We start from the raw sequence: 18,401 nt of genomic DNA, 5'->3' as shown, positions 1-18,401 counted from the left end.
ACAGTTGAAACTGAACATAAAAACAATAAATAAACATAAAAACAATAAATGCCTCACATTTTGTGGTTGCCGCAAAATGTACTGCTTGAAATTCCTCCTCCACCGTTGCTCGACACTGCGTGTATAGAGCAGGTAGTGCAACAATAGAAAAATAGTTGCGGGACGGCACTGTGTAGCGTTTGTCTAGGGTGTTGATCATTTTCCTAAATCCCTCGTTTTGCACAGTGTTGATATATCTTTGGTCAGGTGATAAGTAATAGCCTCCGTAATTTCTTTGTGCCTGAGGGAGTTCGACGGGTATGGGGAAGCGCTGTATAAGGTTCCCGTTATTGATGTTTGGGTGGTTGACCGGGACGAATTTTCTCCTGTCACTTTCTCGTCATCCCTGATGTGTTCTCCGTTGTTTTTCCCTGCCAATTTGAGCATCACGGCACAGCTTCTGTATCACGTGGTATAAGGCTCCGCCCTTGTCATTTGTTGAGCAGGAAGAGTGAGCGCTTGTTTTCATGCAGATTACGTCCCGGATCAAAATGCGGTACAATCGTCGTCGTCTTTTTTTTTTTTTTTTTTTTGAAATCGTTGTCATTTGGAAATGAGATCGCACATAAGTATGAATCGAGATCGCGATTTTCTAACGATTAATCGTGCAGCCCTAGTTGAGAGGTTAACTTTTTGTGCTTTTTTAGTGTGTCACCTCATCCAGTTGTAGCATCGGCTCAGGCTGTGGTGCCCCCCTCATGTAGCCCATAAGAAACTCCCTGACACGACCCAGATCTGACGCCCAGGACTCCTGAGATGAGCCGGATAAAGAAAAATAAGCAAAGCAGTTTTGGGAAGCTTTTTCTGTGTGCTGATGGGCATTGAATTTTTTTCTGTACCTTCTGGTCCATCTGTAAAAACTTTTGAAAGTCATAGAGGGAGATTTGACAAAGCTCTGGTCTGTCAACATTTCTGAAAAAACAGTGATTTACAAGATATTAGATGGCAGACGTATGAAAGTACTATTGAATGAGAAAGCAGGCATGAAACATCAAGAATTTTAGTGATAGATAATTTCATTGTGATAGCTTTCTTTATTTTATTTTACATTTGCCAAATCTAGTTAAACCACCGCCCCATCACATACATAACTTTAAGAAAACATTTCACTTTTTTGGACATCCAAAACAATTATTAAATTCCATTAATGTGACAAATCATATAAAAAAGCTATTTGAAATGCAAAACTTCCCTGATAAACTGAGAAAACTGGAGGAGTAGTGGGATAGCAGGAGATGTGAGGATGAAGGACAAGACACTGAGGACGAAGAGGTGGAGGGACTCACCGCAGAGGGAAGGAGAGCTCCAGCTGCTCAATAATCTGAAGAACAAAGGGAAGGAACCAGGTGATGGACAGGTGGGAGGGAGCAGTAAAGGACAAAGTGAGCAAAGCGTGCATGAGAGCAGAAGAGGAAGTATCACAGTACTGGTGTGTTTACTCAGCGGAATTCTGAGCTACTGAAACTTTTTACTAAGTGATATTTAAGTACAACAATCAAGATCAGATAAATATAATAATGTATAAACATATAAAATATTGCTGTTGTTTCCCCCCAGGGGTTGCTACAGTGGATTATCTCTCCCTTTACTTTGCAAACTCTTCTGTCACACCAATCCTCTGCATGTCCTCCTTCACTACATTTATGAATCTTCTCTGGAATCTTCTTCTTTCCTTCCTGCCTGGCAGCGGAATGGTTAACATCCTTTGACCAATATATCCCCATCGCTTCTCTGCCCATGTCCCAATCATAGGGTTGCCAACTTTTTAACTATCAAATAGGGACACTGGTGTGCCAGAAGCACAATGCACAGTCAGCTGGGCAAAGTCTAATATGCACTTTATGTCCATATTCTTAAAATAACAATGCAGTAAAATGTTGGTAATCAGTTTCAATGCCTTTTCTAAAACAATAAAGAAAAATAAAGTAAATGATAACAGAAGTCACATGGTCCTTTTCTTTGAAAAATAAGCAAAAAAGAAAAAAATATTCAAATAAAGTACTGTAAATACAGGCTTCAATTACCCAGTTTATGCTACGGAGACCAAACGGCACCTTATTTTTACAAATCACGTGTTACTCCTTACGTGTGGTGTGCCTGATAGGTCATCAATGTTGGTTGTGACTGGACACAAGCATCTGGGAACATTAATAAGGAACAAACTAATTTTGCTTATTATACAGCATGTCCAGGCTAAAACGGGAAAGTTGGCAACCCTACCGAACACTCTCATCCATACCTCTTTAATTTTGTCTACAAATGTTTTGAAAACAATTATGTTACATTGCTGTTGTAGCAGCCAGAGCTTTAGAAAATTGAAGAATATAAAAACGACTAAAATCGTGCTGCATGATATGCTAATAAATAAGTTGGCTAACGTGGGTCTAAAGAAACGCTTTCTTGAATAAAACGGGCTGAACAGGACTCCTCTCCTCTGTTTGGTCTTAGGTATCAAAACCAATGTGTGCTCGTTGCATGCTAACACAGACACTTTGCTAGCTACTTAACATAGCATAGAATTCTGGGAAAAAACAACTTTATGCGTTGACCATAGTAAATTGTGAGCTCAGTTACTCATTTTGGGATATACTAAATAAAAAAATGAAGCCTATTTTGTACATCTTGGTCATGCTATGTGTCAAAATGGAGGACCCGTGGGAAACAGCAAGCTAACTGCCTAAAGAGTTGTTAGTGGCATCATTTGCCAATGAGTGTGCTTTTCAGCCAGACCTGCCTTTCATGTCAAGTTTATTGCAACCAACATGAAGCCAGCGAAAACGTTCCTCTTGAGGGTTCAAAAGTTACTTCAGAAACTGATGGTTGACATCATGGCAGCTCCATTTCCTTTATACTGTCTATGCTTGCTAAGTCAACAAAAAAAAAAAAGGTTCTTGAAAGTTTTTCATCAGTTGCCACTTTGGGTCATGCTGTATAACACCCTGTAGCTATGAAGCAGTAACAACATGTAATGACATCCTAAAAAAAGGCAACTGAGTCTCAGTTTCCTCAGTAAGCTTATTTCTGATCAAAGTGAAAAATGTTGGTAACAACGTCACAGGACGTAGCATGCTTAGTTTATAGCGCTAGTTGCTGATATTGAACTTAACTCTGATTTTTTTCCTTCAGTTCCTAATGTCAAAATGAATCCTCCAGAGGACATGAAACAATTTAGCTGGTGAACAACCTACTATATCTCATTATATAGATTTAATGAAATTCAAACTCCAATAATGAGTTCCTTATCATATCATTAGTTAAGGCTGAGCTCAAGCTCAAGCTCGCTGGCTTATTTCACATTCTGGTGTGGCAAAGTGTACCCCCCACTCCCCCCACCCCTGAAACCACTCGGACAGTAAAACTTTCCTTGCATAACATTTAGTATATGGTTTATAATAGTGACTTAAGAAAAACCTTCTTTATTGTCTTTTCCATCCTGATGACGCTACTTATTAAGTATAAGATTTTAATACTTCCTCCAGTGCTCTGCAAATGTATGTAGGTTTATATCTGACACTCACACTCCTCTGTGCATCAAACATCAGTGTTCTGTAGAGCTGTGCAAAGTTGGGGTATGACAGGTCGCTCCTGGCCTCCACCTCCTATATAAATGGGTTTGGTGTGAGTTACAGTGACAAACAGTGCTGTGGCCAAGTCAGAACATGCAGGAGAGCAAATTCAAAAAGACAAAGAAGCTGCAGGCAGTAAAACATTAAAATGATCCTCAGACTTATGTTTCACTCTAACCTGTAGCTTGTCTTTGAGAAAGCGCATGTTGGGCACTCTGTAGTTGACCTGAGGCAGCAGAGCTTTCACATCCTTCACTGTAATGCTGGGAAGGGACCAAAGAAAAGAAAGAAAAACCTTATTCAAGTGCAGTGAATCTAAACTCAGCACATGAAAAAATCATCTAGTTTGTTCAGACTGAGTTGCCTGGTGGCAAATACTATACCGTTACATTAAAAGTTGGGCACTTTCCAATGTGAAAACATTTATCCTCAATGTTAACTAAACTTAACAATGCCTTAACAATGTTTAAACTGATGGTCAAAAATAGAAATACATGATTTGATAAAACAGTGTATTAGCAGACTGCATGAGCTTTTGTAGAGCCGCTGATGTGTTTAATGTTAAACTTTTTTTTCGTAGACAAATCGCACATGGATTAGAGATTAAGAAAAAAACATATGCAACCTCAGAAATCAATAAGAGATTGCAGAAGGAAGCTAGAAAAGCAGGTAGAGTGAAAAAAATCTAGGTCAGCGCTCTTGGGATCTTTTAGGTTCAATGACCGCTATCACTACTGGTCTCAGACCTGCCACCTCCCACCTCTTTCTGTCTAGCTACTGTTACTATTTTCACAGGAGACAGGAAGTTGCCCTCTCCCGGCATCGCATCACATCACTTCCCCCTTCTTATCAGGGGGTGGCAGGCTGTTTGTCCTGGAGCTACTTCCACCCAAACAGAAGCCTGGATTTAAAAGAGTCTGCGTGATATTTGCCTCGGAGCATGGAGGTGTATGGGCAGGTCCCTGGCAGAGTCTCTTTGATGAGATCTGGATATGATTTCACCGTAATTCCACCTGCTGCGGCACCAACTAATGAGCATCCGTCATAGGCTGCTCTGAAAGTTACAACTGGGTGCTGAAGTCACTCACCTGCCCTCGTGGCTCCTGTCCATGACTTCAAACTGTTTCCTCAGCCACCTACAGAGGGAGAGAGGGTAAAGTAATATGAGAGAGAAAGCAACTTTTAAAAGCATTAAAACCTAACATGCACAACTTCTGGGTACTGTGCTAAAACACTGAAGTTAAAGGAAAGCACTGAATATTTTTAGACTTTGTTTTAACTGTTAACATAGAAGCAGAACATGTATTCTGACGGACTATGCTCTGAAAAGAAGTCGTGCTATTTTAGGTAAAACTAATAAACACTTTCCTGATGATAATGTGCCCAGTGCATCATTTTTGGTCATACTAACTAAAACATCAAGTCCATGTTGTAGATTTTGGTTATTATTAGTGTGAGGAAGGAACATTATCTATGGTGTGGTCATTTCCTAACAACTTGGGATTGCTGCAGATGGCTGCCTCTCCCTGAGCCTGGTTCTGGTGGAGCTTTCTTCCTGTTAAAAGGGAGTCTTTCCTTCTCACTATCACCAAGTGCTTGCGCCTGATTGTTGATGTTTTCTCTATATTATTATAGGGTATTTACCTTACATTATAAATTGACTTGAGGCAACTGCTGTTGTGATTTGGTGCTATATAAATAAAATGGAATTGAAATAGAAATAAATAATAATATACTGTGAAAATTTGCACAGTTTCCATGAAAGAAAATTGCCGGTCATAGTGCCCAGTCATTCCAGTAGGATATTTTTATTGTCTTTCATTAAGAGTATCCTTCTTTTTCTTTCTTTTAAAAAGATCATCATTTATATTTGGAATGAAAAAGTTTCACTTTTAATGTCTTCAATATTAGTGCTACTTACAACATACTGTAACATTACAAAGCTAATCTAATTAGTGTTCCAGTGTTAAAACACATGAAGACACACATTACCAATGTTATACAGAGTTTCCCTTTTTGTTTAACTATTAAACTTTCAAAGACAATGAAGTTGACTTTTGTCATAGCGCCTGCGTGTATTTTAAGTATTCAGCCAATGGTTCTTCTCCTTAACTTCATAAATAGATAAAATTCTCCATTTCATTCCCTACGACCATTTCCAAACATAAACTGTGCTCACTATGTAGACAACAAAACTGCCTTTCTGCCATACAACACCTCTCTGTTCCTCTGCTTTCACCACATAAGCCAAAAAACTGCCTCCGCACATTTGTCTGGAGCAAATATTTTCATCCCAAAACAAATATTTGTCCTCGCCGCTGACTCACAATTCCGTTTCTGTCCAGGTCACCACTCCTTTGATATACCCAGATGTCACTTTGGTTTCCATTACTTCAGTTTTGTACTTTTAATTGGCACCAATTGGCCTCCCGTTTTGGTGGTTGTGGGGAGCATTGTCCAGTTTAATGTTTCATATTAAAAACAACCCAATTTCCGCACGGATATACAGCAAGGAAAATAAGTATTGAAGAAAGGGAGGTGCAAAAAGGCATGGGACACCAGCTGAAATCTAGGATCTGCCACTTAGTGCAAATTAAAATCAGCTTTTTCAGTCCCAACTGATGGCCTATAAAATGGTGTCTCATTACCAAGGTGTCACAGAAGAAACATCTCATGATGGGTAAAACCAATGAGCTCTCTCAAGACCTTTGCAAAGTTATTGTTGCAAAATATACTGTTTGTATTAGTTACAGAAAAATTTCGGAACTACTCAAGGTTCCAGTGAGCGCTGTTGGATCCATAATCTGGAAGTGGAAAGAACATCATTTCACCGTAAGCTGGCCACGACCAGATGCTACCCACAAGATTTCAGAAAGAGAACTGAAAAGAATTATCAGAAGAGTTTCCCCAGAGCCAAGGACCACTTGTGCAGAGCTAGAAGAACGAATGGAAAATTTACTGAGACATTCTTGTGAAAAACCAGCTTCCATCTATCAGGATGATGAAGATAAAACAGGGATGGAAGTTTCAGCACTACAATGATCCCAAACACACAGCCAAGAAAACTATCAATTTATTTCAGAGAAAGAAAATAAAGCAGCTGGAATGACACAGCCAATCACCTGACCTGAATCCAATTGCAAGTTCACAGAAAAACAGAAGCCTCAGGATTTGAAGACTCTTTGTGTAGACCAAAATCACATACACACATATGTGTGTCTTATTTTGCCTTCCACACATTGTATTTCCAAAAAGCCCTAAGTTATACATTGCTTCTCATTCATAATGGATAGTGGCTGCTGTTCATTTGCCCCTCTCTCTTGCTGTCCATTGAATTGAAAATGATTACCAAATGATGTGACTGTATAGGTAACGTGAGACGCAGAGACATTGCAGGTGAGGCACTGAAAAGCCTTTTTTTTTTTTTTTTAGTTTTGGGGAAGAGAGCGGGAGGGGGTGTATGATTTTCCTGTTCATTTTGTTTAGTTTTTGTTTAACAGTTTCCTGTTTTTTTCCAGAGAAAGGGACAATTTCCTGTTGTTACTGCACTGATTATCTTCACCTCTATTTAAGTCAAATTCAACATAGATGTTTTTTTCATTGTTAATAATTGATACAAAATGTGGGCTATGGGGTTTGACCCGTTGGGCTGTTGAAGTGGGGCATTCCAGAAAAAGTTCATGTTTAGATTTTGACTAAAGAAAAGCTACTTGTTAACCTATAGCTTCTGATGAACCCAGCTGGCCAGTCCATATAGGTTCCTGTGGCCAACTTTACAGCATTTAAAAGCATGTTTACAGCCTTCTTTAGAAAACTTCCCTCTTCATAATAACTCTGAGTGGGGCTAACTTCTTTTTAACTAATCAATCTGAATAAATGAGTTATAGATAATCAACCAGCCAAACTCCTTTTCAAGGGAAAGGAAAGAGAGCATACTTGCTCCTTTATTGACTTCGTACACATCCATCACATCGAACTGAGATCACTGACATCAACTGGAGTGAAATCAGAAAGCCAAAAAAAATCTTAATAGGTTGTCACATAAATAAGTACTAACACAAGAGACTACAAGTTAAGTTTCCTACACATATAATCTTATATTAACACAATAAAAAATGAGCAGGTTAGAATATACTTATATTACTGGTTTGTCACAAAACACACTATAATCAGTTCCCAAAGAACTGATGGAACCCACATCCTTTGCTTTCCAAAGGATTGTTTTGATGAATGTAAATGGTCTCAAAGGTGCAGCCATGCTTTCCCCATTATTCTCTGAACCTCCAGCTTCCTGTCTATTTAAATGTCAAAATGAAAGCTTCACAAACTTCTGACATTTAATAAAACATCCTGTACAGTAATACTTACTGTCTCTTTAACACACCGAATAAAATCAGGACACTCGACATATTTCTATGTAAAGCAAAGCTGCAGAGTGTCTATATCACCATACTGCAGCAACTGGATCACTATTTGTGGAGGAATTTCTAACTTTCAGTTTCAAATCTATGAGGTTCTATCTAGACCCTGGATGTAAGTAGGTAATGTGAATTTATGAGAACAGCACCCCCAAGGCTGGAGACGGAGCAATACTGGAAGAGCTTATGGGAGAAGGACGCAACCCTTAATGGCAATGCTCAGGGGCTAGTGGATCTAAGAGCAGACCACAGCAACCTCCCTAAACAGGGTCCAGTAACCATCACAGTGGCAGAAAGGGTCTCCAGTATGAAGAATTGGACAGCACCAGGCCCCGACATGGTTCACACCTACTGGCTGAAGAAGCTGACTGCACTCCACAAGCTTCTGGCAGTACAAATGAACCAGCTGCTAGTCGACGAGAGACACCCGGAATGGCTTACCAAAGGCTGGACAGTCCTGATCCTCAAGATCTCACAGACCGGACCGGTTCCTTCCAGTGGTCTATATATATTGTAAGTATATGATTATTCTCTTCTACTCTTATTATTACTCATAATACAGATTTTCATCCAGAGTTTCTTCTGATGTTTGCCACAGGTTTCTTGTGATACTTGTCACTGATGTGATCAGACGACCAACTGTAATAAATCTGAGAGGCTCTTTGTCGTTCCTCTACCTTCTCAGCACAAACTGTCCTTTAAGATGATGGACAGGAATGATTTCTGTGTTGATATAGGAGCATATCCATTTGTGTATATGAACCCTCAGGTTTACAGCTCTCTCAAACACAAACACACAAACCTGTCAATCTGTTGTGGTGCCGGTGCCCTCTGCGTGTCCATCATTAGCCAGTTGAGTCCAGTGATCCACATGTTGACTTCCTCCTCACTGAAGGCTACAAACACAAATTCACAGAGCAAGCAAAAAAATGTTTTTAGGACAACAATTGTCCTGCTAAAACTGAATTGTAGGTATTTTAAATTTTGTAGTTTTATTGTTGTCTTGAATTCCCCCAGAAATAAAAGACCATACCCAACAGTAAAAGGATTCTCATAACAAATATAACTCTGTATCAAAACTATTAAAAACACACACAAACAAATATGAGTTCATTTCCCCCCATAATTGAAGATTTACATCTTCACCTGGAAACCAGTAGTTTTAAACCCACGTAGGTTCCAGGTTTACTCATTATAACTGAGGTCTGTATGATTCATTGTAAAGTTACAGTACAATATAAAACATGGTTGTTTTATTTTTGTTGATCTGAAAATCAAATTTTAAGATGTGATTTTAAGTTGATTACGTAACTAAGCTTTGCTTATATGGTTACTGGGCAAATTATGATACTGTAGGCTATGACAGTGAACACCAGGGGCCACCGACATATGTTTCCACTAGAGCCTTAACATCATGATAGAGAAACCAAGCACACTGTTAGATTGTGTCAAAATGTGGCATTTTGACAGTAATTAAATAAACAGCAGTGCTAAACTGATTGTTTAAGATGAATAAAGTTGAGAAAATGAGTAACAGAAAATATGTTATGTGATGTGATGCGAGTTCTAGTTGAGCAGCAGACATGACTGTGAGAAAAACCAAACAGTAGCTGTGAAAACACTTTGGGAATCATCAGTACACATACACAGACAGTAGCTTATATACACACACACACTGACCAGCTACACTGAGGGTCCGGAGGCGAAACTCCAGGCCGTACAGCACTATAAAGCAGTGGGTGGAGTCCAGCTTACGAGCCTCCTCAGGGTAGCGCTCAAAATCACGGGAGCCCTTCCCCAACCGCAGCTCCCGGATCTCCCGTATGTCAACTGTAGGAGGGAGAGAGAGAGGAAGGAAGGATTGTGTTGCATGACTGCAAATATGCACAACCATAAATCACACTTTGGCACGTTGTTCATTTCCCTGCCAAACACACAGAAATCTGCTGCTGAAGAGCTGAACAAATGCTCAGTGTTTGTGTGTGAGAGCCCAAAAACACACACTAACATTTCTGCTGACTGCAGAATGTCTGCAAACACACCGATGTTTACGCTTTCCTTCCACATTATTAAGGGAAAAGATTCTCTAATGTATTTTTGATTTGAGACTCTACTTTAGTAGTTTTGCATTATTAACAGTGCGAGATTACACTTTCAGTCTCCCTTCTGATTGGCTTCTCCTTGGAAAAAGAAGTTTTGAATAACAGGTGGGTGGGGCTTCTGTACTCAGAGCCAGAGCTGTGTGCCTGAGATGACCATATTAGGTCTATCTGCTCTCAATGACATCACAGAGCAAAGAGAAGAAAGAAAAATGTCTCAAATTGCGAGTTTAGAGCTAAACTTTTGGGTCATGGGAATTACTTAGAAATATTCAGAACTCAATGAAACAGAAAAATAGATTAGGCCCCTTTTTATAATCATGGCTTTAAGCCACTAAATTTACTTAATTTCTTTTATTAACTTAATTAAAATGTACTGAGGATGCTCAACGATATTTCAAGAGTCCAGGGTGTACTCTGTTTCTCCCCCTATGACAGCTGGGATAGGTCTCAGTCTTAAGCATCTGGACAAAAAAATATTCGGCCTGCTATAAAACCAATTTGTACCTTTAGTCTCTGTGCAAGTAGCCAGACGGTGACCACGAAAACAACATAAATAGAGATAAACTTTGGTTAGAATTACAAAACCAAACATGAGAAAACTTTACTTTGATTCTGATGGTTGGAACTTCTTCTGGGATTCTGAAGCAAATTGTGAACATGCCTGTTCAACGTCAGGGTAAGCACACAGTCCTAAACTATTCTGTGACTAATACACCAGTAGGGCATATTGTAGGCACTGCAGTCTTCTTTCATAACATAAAGTTATTATAAATAAGTCATTTTTATTTCTCAAAATATAGCACATGTCAAGCAGTTTTGTTTATTTGATGAAGATTTACATGCAATCTAACCGTTGGCTTATTTCCTGTGTCATATAAAGGTTTTCATAGATGTAATGCGCACTTGTGGCTCAGTCAGTGAAAGCTCCACTGGTAAGCTTATGGAGTCGGGTGACAGACCGCGAATATGATGTAAACTCTGGCCTCTGCTTTGACACTGGCAGCAGTCGACACACCCACAAAGAAAACCCCAGCTTACTGACATAGCAGATGTCTTGTGCAAACACACATAAACATAGGCTCAAAAATGCTCTGCCATTCACAGACCACAGAAAGACCCACTGTAGCACACACACACTTGAACTGAATGTGACTTTTATAAGCCTGGATGTGATTTTTCCACCACAGAGGAGCTTCTTCCGAATAAAAACAGGAATCAAGCAGAAGCCCAACAGCTTTTTTCCCATTGGCATAAAACAAATCCCACCAGGAAAAAGCTATCTGTCCAAAATGTACACTGCAGGGGCTACACAACAGGGAACACACAGCAGGGGAAAGAACAGTGTTCCGGGTCTTTATCAAGCCAAGGCCATCCTCAGCAGGTTGTAAATAATCTGGAATCAAACAGAAATCTGGTTCCTATCTGAGCCTCCTGCATGTGGAGATGACATGGAGCACGTTTGGCATGAGATTAAGAGAAAGCCATTTTCCTCAGATGGAAATGTGGCCGTACTTCATTGAGATGGGGTCCAGCACTGGAAGCAGCAATTTCTTAACCAGAGACCTGCTTGGTTTCAGTACATGGAAATAATAACTTTATAAAATGTAAAAAACACCATTATAAACATAAATGATTCACACATATATTAGCTTAAAAAATATCCCTTTGACTGTCTCAAAGTGAAAATCATGGTGAAATTTAAAACAAGATCCAGATTGTTTGTACTTGGAAATACTAACCTGGTGTTGCACTCAAACTAAACCAAGAGGAAACACAGCTAATGTTTGCTTGGTAACTCTTAATAGCGGTCTTCATGATCATGCACAGTCATGTGAAAAAGAAAGTCTTCACACGAATGAGGACCAAGAAAAACCTCTAAAAGCACATAGAAGTAGAGCTTAAGGTTTCAAAGGTACATCTGAACAAACAACAAGACTTCTAACAAGAAAAGAGACAAAAGTGGAAATGTTTGGCCATAATGCATAATGCACATAATGCACAAAGCATACCAGCACAAACACCTCATACCAACTATCAAGCACAGTGGGGGGTTGGGGGAAGTGGACTTGTTTTGCAGCCACAGGACCTGGACACTTTACAGTCATTGAATCAACTATAAACCCTTTTGTATACCAAGGAGTCAAATGTGATGCCATCTGTCTGACAGCTGAAAGTTGTCTGAAACTGGGTTCAATTCAATACAATCTTATTTATACAGCGCCAAATCACAACAACAGCCACCTCGAGGCACTTTAGATCGTAAGGTAGACCCTAAAATAATACATACAGAGAGAACCCCAACAATTATATGACCCCCTATGAGCAAGCACTTTGGCGACAGTGGGAAGGAAAAACTCCCTTTTAACAGGAAGAAACCTCCGGCAGAACCAGGCTCAGGGAGGGGCGGCCATCTGCTGGGGAGAGAGAAGACAGATAGATGTCATGCAACAGGACAGTGATCCCAAACACAGCAGCAAGCCTGCAACAGACTGGCTGAAAAAGAAAAGACCCAGTCAGAGCCCAACACCAAAAACTTTCACTTTTTTAAGTCTAATTTTATTTTTGTTTGTCTGCTGCATCATAAAACTCTGCCTATTTAGGCCATGGCCTTTTTTATATCCCTCAAGCTAGACATGTAAAAAACAAAAATGCTTCACTATATGCATCAGTCATGAAGCTATACAAAGTGCTTCACAGTCTAAGCTGAGTCATTTTCTTCCCAAACTAATTTTAGAAATACCTCAAAAACCTCCTATTTGTTTTCCTCTGCTCACTCTCGTTATTATTTCCTGCCATTTAGTTTGGACTCCAGACAATAAGGCAAACAGGCGCTCAGCTCACCAAACGTCACACTTCGCTCACCATGACTATGGCAGCACACACCCAGCCTTTCCCACTCCGCAGTATGCAGAGACTGATAAATATCACACATATTACGGTCTTTAATCCGGGTCTAAGCTGTAAACATAGCTGTGATAAAGACACACAGACTCTGCAATCTAAAGTAAAGTTTAAAGAATAAGTAGGGAGACATAAGAGGAAGTATCCAAAGGGCCAATTGCGCATTTAGTATGTAAGAGTGTGAGGTAATGTCAGAAGCCTCACAGAATGAAAATACAAGGTAAACCTCCATCACAAAAAGAGATATAATCAGTTGTTTTATCATGAGAGCAGCTTATGAACTTCTCTGGTTTGCTGTCAATACTCAGTGCTAGACGGGCACTGGCTGAAGAAACTCTCCTAAAGGCCATTTCGTGCACAGCTGACCTAAAACCACACACCACTGATAGCTGCGGTGGACTTCCAGTGAAACAAATTTCTCCTGGTACAGCTAGTAACATCATTTCCTGCCAGTTGGAACAAATACTTTATGGCAGCTCAAAGAATTTGAATTGAAGGGAGGGAGGTGTTCAGGTTAGACAAGGACTTAATGAACAGTTAGAAGGACTCCTCATTGAAAAGCTTGATATGACATAACTGTAACATGGTCTAATAGTATTATTGTTGCGCAAAACTGACAGCTAGATAAGGCAAAATGAAGTAAAATTTAATGGAGATTACAAATTTGGAATTTAAATATTTAAAAAATAATCAAAAAATCCCACTTTAATACATATTATGACTTATGGAAGCTGTCATTACCGTGCATTAGCAATGCACTCTGGGTCGATGATGTGAACCTCTTGCACTTGCTGTAGTTATACAAAGCATCAAAAAGGCCACGTTGCCCCACTTCTGGCTCTGATTTCCATTTTTTACTGTAATTCACAGATGTTTACTGTTAATAAGAGCAGAAAGGAGTGGGAAAGGCTGTGGATGAAGACAACTTCTAAAAGTTACAGCAGTGTTCTCTGCAATTAATCGCTAAAGTTGTATGCTGTGTCAACAATTCTCTCCAAAAAGGAGTCTAATGAACCTTGGGCAGTGAGTGAAAATTGTTTTAAGAAATGTGGAAGACAGATATTAGATGCCCTCCTGCTTGGCCATAAACCAATCTCACCGAAAGAGAATCAAGGTCACAACCCAAATCATGGCAGAATCTAATAATCAGCCAGTTAAACTCAGCAGTCTTTAAGTGTCCAGTGCTCCCAACTCCCAGACCAACACAGCTGCAGAACTGGATTCAGGCACTTCAAATACATGTAAACTGGTCATCAGAGGTGGACTGATACAGTGCCCTCTGATGGACAAACTATGCAACACGACTAAAGGATATTTCTCTTCTCTCTTCTTTACTTTTTTGTTTTCATTTAGTTATAAATGTAGATCTGAAAGACTGCCAAACAGCTTATAACAGACAATAATTTAGGCCCATGTATAAATGGGTAGGGCTCTACTGGTAATTATGTTGCATCGTCAGGAAGAGACATGCGTGGTAGCCATGCAGGGAGCAATGGAGAGCCTGAAGCCAACCAACACTGTGCTCCAGGACTGGTGAGGTGAAACACCTCTGGTGATCTGTACACAAAGGCACGTACCACTGCTAATAGGCAGGTTCACTTGTCAACACCTTTCACTTCTTTTAGACAATCTTGTCAAACAAATAATGTAGCTGAACTAAATTTTGAGTTGGCTTTGAAGGAGGGGAGAAAGTGCATTGCTGTAAAGTAAAATGTTCATGCTAGACAAGAGAAAATGAGAGCTTGATAGTAAAAATGAATACAAAAATGCAATCTATCCATTTTTTAGTGCTGTCAGCATTAATCTCGTTAAAATGACGTTAACGCCATAACCACATTAACACGGCAAATCTCCGTTAGCGAATTAGCGCGGGTCGTCCCGTGCGTGGGACTGCACGGCGTCAACGCATTAGAGCGGTTAGCTTGTTAACGCGTTAGCGCCATACAGCCCCACGGAGATTAACGCTGATAGCACTACTTTTTTTTTCATAAATACTAAAAGCCAAAATCATACCTAAAATTTATATTCGATTAACTGCTAAGCACTGAATAATGCCTGGCTCTATCCTCGTTTTTTCACTCTAATGGAGACAATAATTTAGAAGGAAAACATTTACTGAGGTCACAGCTCAAATAACAAAGGGGAAGTTTTTCCACATACTTACAACCTTCTTTTAGGCTACGTTCACACTGCAGGCAAAAGCGCATCAAATCCGATTTTTTTGACCCTATGCGACCCATATCCGATCATGGTATGACAGTGTGAACGGCACAAATCTGATATTTTCAAATCTGATCTGGGTCACTTTCGTATGTGGTACTGAATCCGATACATATCCGATGTTTTAGAAAGCGACTGCTGTTTGAATGGTCATGTCGCATTAAATCCGTCTTTTACGTCACTGACACAAGTCAGACGCCAATTATCAGCGCCGGAGAAGACATCGCGAACGCTTCCTGGCCATCCAGCGTAGATGTCAGTGAAACTGTTGGGAAGACAACGCTGGAGAAACGTGAACATTTTATTTGTACTGTATAATCTGCAGATTCTGACAGAAATCTGCAACTATCCTTTGAAGCACCGCTCCTCTCTAAAACAGCAATAAGGATAATTATTAGGTTATTTACATTATTATGTAAATAACAAAATAACTTAAAGCAAAAACTGGGAAACGTAAAGTCCGAAGTCTTTATATTAAGGGCCATCAGTCAAACAATATTGTTTGCTCTGGGTCTAAACAGAGCGCGTTGTGTGTGACATCTTCTTTTGCGCATGCGGGCCGCTTTGAGCGTTCACACTAGAGAGCGTTTGCTGTCGCATTTTATTTGTAGTGTGAACAAGCAGACAAAAAAATCGGATTTGATCAAAAAATCGGAATTGAGCATTAAGACCTGCAGTGTGAACGTAGCCTTAGTGACCACAGGAGTTGCCCCCTGCTGGCCATTATAAAGAATGCAGACTTCATTTTTCAGATTCTGAAGCTACTTTTCTGTACTCTGTATGGTCCCAGCCTAATGGAGCTAAAGAAAAAATTTAAAGATGGGAGGACAATCGACACCTCTGAGAGCAATCTCATATTTTTCAGCATAGTGATCTTACATATGCACATTTCAGATAAACTGAGCTCTGGCTAACCCTAATCAAGAACAAAATTGTTCCTTGTTGATTCAAATCACTCTGAGTATCTCAAACATCCAACTCCTCATTTGTGGACCATGTCTCTGCTTCCTGTAGATGACGCTGGGCCTTTTGTTTTCGGCCCTTCAATCTGAAGCAGGAAGTGAGACACTCCTTGATAACCCCACACTTCCTATGCCTCAAGATTTAATACCTCCACTGTTTGCCAAAGTGCTCATCTCAGACAAAAAACACTGAATCCAAGCATGCACGTGTGTACATAGCTGAGCAAACAGTAGGAAAAAAGCAACAAAAACGAAGGAAAGAAAAGCAGGAGAGAAGGGGAAGATGGTCATGATGGTCTAAGTGTGAGATAAATGAGCTTGTAACTGCAAAAAGAAAGTGAAAGAAAGCAGAGCAAGAAAATAATGTGGGAGGTCAGAGAAAATCTGGAAATGAGAAGGGTGTTTAGGTGAATGCGTGGGGGCCGGAAAATGAGAAAGGACAGCTGGGGGAAGAAAATGGAGAGGCGAGTGGAGGAGGGACAAACATGGGTAGCTGAGAGTAAGAGCTGTGGGAGCTAAAGTCAAGGAGAGACCTGCTGAATTCCTAGAATCTACTGATGAGTTTGTCCAGTGGGAGGTTTTTTTGTGTTTTTGTGTAAACGGGGTGTGTTTTTTTTTTTTTACCATTGTGGGAATGTGTAGACTTAGTGTGATTGGACAGAGTAGATGTTCTCTGTGATTGTGTACATGCTCACACTTGAATGTTTTTCCCTTCATTAGCCAAGGTGCTGTTTTTTGCGAGGTTTACAATTAAGGTTAAATCAGCCTCTAAGCGTTCAGAGAAAGATTGGCAGAGGAGAGTTCAGAAGAGAGGAGGGGCAACTACAGATAACTAAACAGTATTAATAAATTCTTCATTATTCACCTACTGGACACGATTGTGAAAAATGAAATGCAGATAAGTCCAGAAACCATCTTTTACTTATAGTCTGTGGTTCTAACAACTGTTGACTTGCCCAACACTTTAAATGACTGCTAGCTTAAGAAATGATTACTGATACTGAACTGTTTGTTGTTGAAACAGAGGGCCAAGATGGCACACATTAACTTTGCTACAGTTTGCATATCACAGCTCAACAATTTGAAAGACAAAAAAGGTATGTCATCTAAAACTATAGGCTAGCTTTTCTGTGTTCTCCCAGCTTCTGTGCTGTATGTTTTAGCTTTTCATTGTGAATGTGTTCATGAAATAGTTCGTAAAAAGTTTTAATGTTTTGTGTTGTTAGATGTGAAAAAAAGTTTTTTTATTTATGTTCCGGGACACAAATTCCTTTTGACTTTTGTTTACTTGAAGGCAATTTGTCATCAGACCCAAATTTACAGATTTGTGTCCATGGGCACAAACTGAAGTTGCTTTTAAAAGGTGAAAGAGTCCGCTTTTTTTTTTTTTTTTCAAATTTAATCGCTTTACACAAATCATGGTCACAATACAAAATGAAAACGTTGCGATTATACATAATAAACAAAAACAAAAAGAAAAAAAAACTAACAAAAAGAAACCCCCCCTCCCTCCTCACCCGAGGCTCATATAAAGAGAAACAGAACAAAACAAAACAAACAAAAAATGTATGTTACACATCTGGAAAATACGTTTTTATATAGTCAATAAATGGGTTCCATGTCGCAGAGAATTTTTGTTGTGATGAGAAAACTCTATATCTGAGTTTTTCCAGTGGTAAAAAAAAAAAGCACCTCCTTTAACCACTGTATGTATGAAGGAGCCTTATCAGACTTCCAGTGGAATAGGATAAGTCTACGGGCAAGCAATGTAGCAAATGCTATGGCATTTTCCTGAGATTTACTAATTTCGTATTGAGGTGGTATAACTCCAAAAATGCCTATGCGGAAATCAAGCACTAAATTTTTCGCACTGATATGAGATAATACTTTGAATATATTTCCCCAGTAATTATCCAGGTTCGGACAAGACCACATCATGTGACCCTCATTTGCTGGATTATGTCCACACCTGGGACAGGAAAGAGTCCACAATTGAAGGCTGAAGAGATTGGCAGTGGGACCGATAATTTCATTCTGCTGCTCACACAACAGACAATGAGCGAAACCCTCACAAAGCAAATAACACAATATATCTTATTATTTAGCCATTCGTAAGCCAAATTACACAATAACTTTAATAAAAATCAGTGGCATCAGATCCTGTAGTGAATCCTAATTTCAAATGTATGTCGT

General features: G+C 39.6%; 1 protein-coding gene across 2 annotated transcripts in view; it reads right to left on the bottom strand.

The window, feature by feature from the left end:
• Positions 1 to 18,401, bottom strand: part of LOC134646552 (1-phosphatidylinositol 4,5-bisphosphate phosphodiesterase gamma-1-like) — a 44,940-nt gene that overhangs the window by 20,455 nt on the left and 6,084 nt on the right. The window contains exons 2-9 of one of the 2 annotated variants that reach the window (XM_063500350.2): positions 9,704 to 9,853; positions 8,826 to 8,919; positions 4,694 to 4,741; positions 3,784 to 3,868; positions 3,558 to 3,638; positions 1,326 to 1,360; positions 879 to 951; positions 695 to 790 (exon numbers count right to left, since the gene is read on the bottom strand). In XM_063500350.2, coding sequence (XP_063356420.1) covers positions 695 to 790; positions 879 to 951; positions 1,326 to 1,360; positions 3,558 to 3,638; positions 3,784 to 3,868; positions 4,694 to 4,741; positions 8,826 to 8,919; positions 9,704 to 9,853 — 662 coding nt within the window. Of the gene's footprint in view, positions 1 to 694; positions 791 to 878; positions 952 to 1,325; positions 1,361 to 3,557; positions 3,639 to 3,783; positions 3,869 to 4,693; positions 4,742 to 8,825; positions 8,920 to 9,703; positions 9,854 to 18,401 lie in introns of those variants that run through there. The other variant, XM_063500351.1, reaches the window with a different exon arrangement.

Source organism: Pelmatolapia mariae, linkage group LG17, assembly GCF_036321145.2.
Source record: "Pelmatolapia mariae isolate MD_Pm_ZW linkage group LG17, Pm_UMD_F_2, whole genome shotgun sequence".
Lineage (NCBI taxonomy): Eukaryota > Metazoa > Chordata > Actinopteri > Cichliformes > Cichlidae > Pelmatolapia > Pelmatolapia mariae.
Note: the sequence above shows the minus strand (reverse complement) of the source record. Positions and strands in the feature narration are given on the sequence as shown.